This window comes from Armigeres subalbatus, chromosome 3, assembly GCF_024139115.2.
Source record: "Armigeres subalbatus isolate Guangzhou_Male chromosome 3, GZ_Asu_2, whole genome shotgun sequence".
NCBI lineage: Eukaryota > Metazoa > Arthropoda > Insecta > Diptera > Culicidae > Armigeres > Armigeres subalbatus.
Window position 1 is genome coordinate 201,813,329 of NC_085141.1, and position 7,925 is coordinate 201,821,253.

A 7,925-nucleotide genomic window follows, 5' to 3' on the forward strand; every position below is an offset into this window, starting at 1 on the left:
CTATCGAGTAACAGTGACGTAGGGCGCCCCCAACATCCCCGACCCGTAATGCACGTCCAGCGCTTTTGGTGGTACTGCGTTACTCTCCACTAGATCGTTGTCTACGACCACAATGTCTAAAACAGCAACCTTGGTCACAGGTCGCCGTAGCACGCCTCCAGACGTCTTCACCAGCACCTGTCTGATTCGCCCATCACGTCCCTTGATGACGGAAATAATCCGTCCGCGCAGCCATCCGTTCCGCACGACGATGACAGCTAGGTCTCCCACCTTCGGTTCCTTCGCCTCTTCGTACCACTTGGTTCGGCTCGCGATGATTGGGAGGTACTCCTGAATCCAACGACTCCAGAATTGATTCACCAAATTTGTTGCCAGTCGCCAGTTGGTCCGTAGGGACTCCGGGCGTTCCGGAATCGGGATCGGAGGTTGGGTGACGCCTTGCGAGCTCAGGAGCAAGAAATGGTTTGGCGTGAGTGCTTCCTGTGTCTCCGCTTCGAGTGCCACGTACGTCAATGGTCTAGAATTGACTATCCCTTCTGCCTCGGTCATTAATGTGAGAAGAGTCTCGTCATCTGGATTTCGGTTGGTTGTCAGTGTAGAGAATGCTGTTTTAATTGACCTGACGAGCCTCTCCCATGATCCGCCCATGTGGGGAGCGGATGGTGGATTAAACACCCACTTGGTAACTGCGTTGGTGAAAACCTCGGACAGTTGTTGATTCATCTCCTTAATCTGCTGCTGTAACTCTCGGTTGGCGCCACTGAAGTTGGTACCGTTGTCGCTTCGGATTTCCAAGGGGGCTCCCCGACGCACTACGAATCGTCGAAAAGCCATCTTACACGCCTCGGTGGATAACGAGTGGACCACCTCTAGATGGACGGCCCTGATGGTAAGGCAGGTAAATAGCGCTACCCATCGCTTGACCAAAGATCGTCCAACCTTGACTAAGATGGGTCCGAAGTAGTCCAGGCCGACGAAGCTAAACGGCCGAATATGCGGACTGAGTCTCGCCTCAGGAAGGGGTGCTTCTCTCGGATACGTCGGTTTCGCTTTCATTACTCTGCACTGCATACACTTTTTTGAGAGATTCCGCACCAGCGTCCGAAGACAGGGGATGTGGAATCGCTGGCGGACTTCATTGATTACGGTTTCGTTGTTTGCGTGCAGGTAGTAACGGTGGTACCACTCGATGACCAGGTTGGTTAAACGATGACCTTTCGGAAGAATGATTGGGAATTTGGTGTCGTACGATACGAAGACTGCCTCCGCGATGCGTGTGTCCATCCTAGCGACGCCGGCTTCGTCGATAAACGGCGACAATTTGTAGATGCGACTAGTTTTATCCAGTTTCGTTTTTCGCCCTTCTTTCGCCTGCTGTAACTGGAACATTTCCTCCGGAAACTCAGCTTGCTGAGCCAGTCGCCAGAGTGTATTCTCAGCCTTAATGAATTCCTCCTGATTGACATGCGATGACTGTAGTGGCTGCTTTAAAATCTTCCGTCGACAGTTGTCCACGAAGCGGTGAGCATAGGCGACTGTTCGCCTAAGTCTTTCGAACTTGGAGAAGCGGTGCCAATCGATAACTTCGCTCCGCTCCGCAACTAGGTGGACGTTGCACTGTCTGATTTCCTCTTCGACTTGCTCTGGTTCGACTTGATGTGGCCAAAACACTTCTGCCTTCCACAGGAACTCCGGCCCCTTGAACCAACGACTGTCAGATTGCAGATTAGGACCACTTCCCCACTTTGTTCCATCATCTGCCACATTTATCTTTGACGGAACGTATCGCCACTCTTGAGCGTTCGATTTAGATAGTATCTCGCCTATTCGACAGGCGACGAATTGCCGGTAGCGTCGATGATCGGAATTGATCCAAGAAAGGACGGTTTTCGAGTCGGTCCAAAATACTCGTCGCGAAATTGGCAGACTGTGACTATTGCATAGAGTTTTCATCAGCCTACAGCCTATGAGCGCCGCTTGCAGCTCCAATCTGGGAATGGAGAGTGCTTTCAGTGGTGCCACTTTCGTCTTTCCTCCGACGAGCGCACAGTGGAAGTTTCCTTGGATCACGGCCCTGAAGTAGGCGACGCAAGCGTAAGCAGTCTCGCTGCCGTCGACGAAGATATGCAGCTGCAAGTCTTCGATGTCTGTTGCTGTTGCGCTCGGGAAATAGGCACGAGGTATCTGTATTGCTCTCAGTTGCTTGAACTTGGTTGCCCAAAGCTGCCAACGCTCCAGAATCGAATCGTCGACCGTATCGTCCCATCCAGCTTTCGTGCGCCAAATATCCTGGATGATAACACGTCCGTGAATGAGGAAGTGTGAGAGGAGCCCCAGTGGCTCGAACTGACTCATTACGCAGCGCAAGATGCCTCGCTTGGTGGGAGTGACTGCCGCCACGTCGACTTCGTTGGAGAAAACGAAAACATCCTCGATCGCCATCCACTGCATGCCCAGTACGCGTTCTATTTGGGAACCGCCATTGTCGACGATCTTCACTGTACCAGCACTGACTTCCCCGACCCGTCGGAGAACTGCCACAGAATTGGACAGCCAGTTGCGGATCGTAAATCCACCACGCCGATGCACCAGATTGACTTCTTCAACCACCTGGCACGCCTCTTCTTCGCTGTCGAAATTTTGCAGATAGTCGTCAACGTAGTGTCGGCGCTCGATCGCGTGTTCGGCCGCATTAAGGTTTTTTACGTATTGCGCCGAGCACGGAGAGCTTGTCGAACCAAAGGTTGCTACGTCGATAACGAAGGTCTTCAGAGAGGCACCATTTTCACCGGGCCAGAGGAACAGTTGACTGTATCGGTCCTCGCGTCGCATTTTCAGCTGGTGGAACATTTCCATGATATCTCCCACCACGGCAATCTTCCGCTCCGGGAATCCCCAGAGCACATCTGGTAGTGGTTGCACTAGATCCGGTCCCTTAAGCAGCATACTGTTCAGGGAGATGCCGTCAACTGTCGCTGCTGCGTCCCACACGATTCTAATCTTGTTCGGCTTTTTGGGGTTCTGCACTATGCCAATTGGAAGGTACCATCGCTTACCCGGGTCCACTGCTGTCAATTCTTGCTTCGAAGCTTCGTGGATGTATCCCTTCTGCTGGTACTGGACTATTTGGCGTTGGACTTTCTCGAATATCGCAGGATTTGCTTTGAAACGTTTCTCCAAACACCGTAGCCGTCGGACGGCCATGGCATAACTATCCGGGAATTCTACGTTATCGTAGCGCCATAAAAGCCCAGTCTCGAATCCACCTTCGACTCTCCTTGTCGTCCTCTCGAGTATGGCCCTCGCTCGCTGGTCTTCATCCGATTCGGGACACCTATTATTAACACAGTAGCAATCGCCCAACTCTCGCACTGGTTGCTAACGCAGTTACCGATACTTGTTATTTTTTCCTAACATTCATTCCGTTACACAATCCCAACCTGTTAACACGTTATTAATAAAATCTCCACAAGTTCGTTTGTTACTCAACGTGTTTGTGTCTTCACTAGAAGTATCAGTCCCTCAAGAGGTTATGGGCGACCAACGCAAAGAAGCTGCGATAAACGGAATTCAGCAATTCGCTGGGAAAGGCTATGACGTCTGGCAGTTCCGTGTTCAAACCTACTTGGAGTCTGTGAACGTGTGGGATGCCATCGTAGAGGACGCTCCTGAGGCAGCTGCCGAAGCGGCCAAATTCAAAGAAATGGATAGGAAGGCCAAAGCGTTATTGGTGGGTTTCGTGTCTGACGAGTATCTTGGATGTGTCCGGGATAAGGCCACTTCAAAAGCAATGTGGAAGAGTCTCGAAGATACGTTTGCGAAGAAATCAGCTGGAAGGCAGACCCTGATCCGGAAGCAAATTGCAAGATTGCATCTAAAGGACGGCAGCTCAATTCGTACTCATTTGCTGGAATTTGAAGACCTAATTCGTCAGTTGCGAATGGCGGGATCAAAGCTAGAAGAAAGTGATATTTGTTCATCTCTGGCGTTGACACTTCCGGAATCATACGACGCACTGGTAACTGCTCTAGAAAACTTACCTGAAAACGAGCTAACGTACGAAGTAATGAAGACTCGTCTGATAGATGAAGAGTCGAAGCGAAACGAACGAAACTACACCCTGGAGGACAAGCCGGCGGCGTTTGTTGGTGACAAACAAAGGAAAGAAGCAAGGTTCAACGGTAAATGTCATGCATGTGGAAGAAGAGGCCATATGAAAAAGGATTGCAGGAAAGGTAAAGCAAATGCAAATGTGGCGAATTCTTCCAAAGCAGTGGCATTCATGATGGATCGAGGAAATTTCAAGCGAGAAAGCGTCGGGAAGATCGTTTTTAAATTAGACTCTGGATCGAGTGACCATCTCGTTAATACGAAAGCCTACTTCACATCCCTGAAACCTGTTCCCCAGCCGGTGATTATAAACGTCGCGAAGGATGGTCAGTTTTTGGAGGCCAAACAAGTGGGTGTTATTATTGGAAAAAGTAACCATGGAATTCCACTCCATGTGAAAGATGTCCTATATGTGCCAAGCCTTCGTGATAACCTAATGTCAGTCAAGAAATTGGCTACAGCAGGAATTGAAGTTGTGTTCAATGGGAAGTCAGCAATACTGAAGTTGAATGGCAGATTAATTGCTACAGCGTACTTACGAGGAAACTTATACGAGCTTGAAATAGACGTGCCGAAGAAGGAAGCCAATATATGTGACATTGAAGCTGGAAAACTGTGGCACCGGCGCTTGGGTCACATTAGTCAACAAGGACTGGATACGATGGCTAGGCATGGCGTACTTAAAGGAGTTAACAAAGCACCAAAGATTGGAATTTTTGAATCATGTATCCAAGGTAAGCAATGCAGGGAACCTTTCAATGGTACTAGACAACGTGCGACTCGCCCTCTCGAGAGAATACACTCAGATGTCTGTGGTCCCATTGATCCACCGGCGTGGGACGGATCCCGATATTTTGTCAGCTTTATTGACGACTACAGTCACTTTGCGCAAATCTATCTATTGAAGAAGAAGTCGGAAGTTCTTGAAAAATTTAAGGAGTACGAAGCTGCGGTGACGGCAATGATCGGCAAGCCCATTTCCCGGATGACCGTAGATCAAGGTCGGGAATATTTTCGTCAAATCAAAAGAATACTACAAGCAGAAAGGCATTCAAGTGGAGCCTACGGTGGCCTATACGCCACAGCAAAATGACGTAGCAGAAAGGTTCAACCGAACCTTAGTAGAAAGGATTCGCGACGTGCTCATAGATTCAGGGGTACCAAAGAACAGCGGCATTGGCGTGCGTATGTATATCTTTTGAACCGCAATCCTACGTCAGCCTTGCCTAGTGGTGCCTCTCCAGCAGAAATGTGGTTCAACTGTAAACCGAACTTGGACAAATTGCGCATCTTCGGATGCAAATGTTATTCCTGGATACCAGCACAACTACGGAAGAAACTGGATCCAAAAAGCCGTGAAATGGTGATGATCGGCTATGCACCGAATGGCTACCGACTATGGGATAGGGAAATGAAGAAGGTTCGCATATCAAGAGATGTTAAATTTGATGAATATTCGTTTCCTTATGCCGAAGACAAAATGAAAATCAAAGTTGAAACTGTACCCTTGTCAGTCAGGTTTTCTTTCGAGCAAGAGGGGGAAGATGAAGCACAAATTATGGATGATGAACTAATTCAGAATCATAATGAAGATCGAGATAATCACGAAAATGTTCCTATCATCAATGCGCAACTTAATGCTCATGAAAGTGAACCAGAACTGGAAGAAAACATCAGCAGCGCGCTCCCTCTGCAACCAGAAAGACAGGAAGAATTGTCGAGGAACAGCAGACGGAACCGCAGGCTCCCCGGCAAATTTTTAAATTATTTTACTGGGTATAGAGCTACTTCTGGCAATATATTTCCATCAGATGCACCTGAGACGTTCGACGAAATCAAAGATCGACCAGATCGAAAAGAATGGATGGAAGCCGTTGCACATGAACTTCGATCCATGGAGGAAAATAACGTTTGGCAATTCACGAAGTGTCCAGCCAGAGTGAAGCCGTTGAAATCAAAATGGATTTTTCGGATAAAGAGGACGTGAATGGTCAACCGATGCGACACAAACCCAGACTTGTAGTGAAGGAATTGTTGCAGAAACCAGGCCTGGACTTTGATGAAATTTTCGCTCTAGTTGCAAAACTAACCACAATACGAATTGTCCTGGCAACCGGTATACATCAAGGATTTTTTTTTCCATCAAATGGATGTAAAGACGGCATTCTTGCACGGAGATTTGAAGGAAAAAAAATTCATGGCGGTACCTGATGGAGTCGATGCACCTCCAAATACAGTATGTAGATTGGTCAAGTCACTTTACGGGTTAAAGCAGTCTCCAAGGTGTTGGAACGAGAAGTTCAACGAGAAACTGTTAGAACTGGGATTCGAGCGTTCAAAACACGATTATTGTTTGTATACAAGAATTTGCGCTGGGAATGAAATTTACATCGTGCTCTATGTGGACGACCTGCTTATTGCCGGAAGGAAGAACACATCAATAATGGCCCTTAAGAAGCAGCTGAAGTCAATTTTCGATATGACAGATTGTGGAGAAGCCAACCATTTTCTAGGAGTCAAACTATGTTCCAATAAGGAAGGAAGCAGTATGCGTTTATCTCAAGAAACGAATATCGACAAGCTGTTGGTCCGGTTTGGGATGAATGAATGCAATCCGGTCCAAACACCTATGGAAAAAGGTTCAATGTTGCCTGGTATTGGTGATTCTACTAGCGAACCTTATCGTGAACTTCTGGGAACCATAATGTATATCATGCTATGCACCAGACCGGATGTATGTTTTCCTGTAAGCTTCCTTGGACGATTTCAACAGAATCCATCATCTTCCCATTGGCAATGTTTGAAGAGATTAGTTCGTTATTTGAAGGGAACTAAATCAAAATGTCTTGAATTCAAGCGGCACATTGAAGCAGAACCGTTGGTTGGGTTCGCGGATGCCGACTGGGCATCAGATACCATTGACAGGAAATCAGTTAGTGGTTACATATTCAAGGTTTTCGGGAACTTGGTTTCATGGTCAAGCAAAAAACAAACAACAGTTGCCACTTCCTCTAGCGAAGCCGAATATGTGGCCCTTAGTTCTGCGACATCTGAAGGAATATGGATCGCTGGAATTCTTGAAGATTTAAAAATAAAACAAGTACAAGAAGCCTTCGTCATATTTGAAGATAACCAGGGTTGCATAGGAATGTCCCGCAATTTGGAATCGAAGCGATCAAAACACATTGACATAAAACATCATTTTCTACGTGACCATATTGCAAGTGGGCGTTTGAAAATCGAGCATATAGCAACTCAACACCAACTGGCAGATATGTTTACGAAGCCTATGGATCGGAAGCGTCTAGAAGATCTGTGCTACCAACTTGGAATGGCCGATTGAGAGGGGGTATTAACACAGTAGCAATCGCCCAACTCTCGCACTGGTTGCTAACGCAGTTACCGATACTTGTTATTTTTTCCTAACATTCATTCCGTTACACAATCCCAACCTGTTAACACGTTATTAATAAAATCTCCACAAGTTCGTTTGTTACTCAACGTGTTTGTGTCTTCACTAGAAGTATCAGTCCCTCAAGACCTATCCACTGAAACGCCTACGTTCTCAGCCGTGAAATATTGTTTTACAAGCTCGAGTAGACTGTCGTCGGATGCGCAACCGCAAACGTGCAAGTTACAGCTGGCGTAGTTGATCCCGTTCGGCATCGATCCATATATTGCCCATCCGAGACGGGTTTTCGCTGCTATCGGTTCGCCCACACGACCTTCCCGGATTTGTTGGGTGGCGGTGAGTCGAGTATTCTTCGCTCCGATAAGTATTCCCGGAGCTTTAGCTTCGAAATCCACAATCGGCA

General features: G+C 47.6%; 1 protein-coding gene across 1 annotated transcript; it reads right to left on the reverse strand.

Moving 5' to 3' along the window:
* LOC134222241 (uncharacterized) lies at window positions 1–3,204 on the reverse strand. Its single transcript, XM_062701383.1, has one exon. The coding sequence runs from the start codon at window positions 3,202–3,204 to the stop codon at window positions 1–3; it is 3,204 nt and encodes a 1,067-aa protein (XP_062557367.1).
* Between the last annotated feature and the right edge of the window lie 4,721 nt (window positions 3,205–7,925).

Excerpts from the sequence above, each read along its gene's own strand:
- LOC134222241 (XM_062701383.1), bottom strand. The coding sequence starts at position 3,204 with ATGGCCGTCCGACGGCTACGGTGTTTGGAGAAACGTTTCAAAGCAAAT.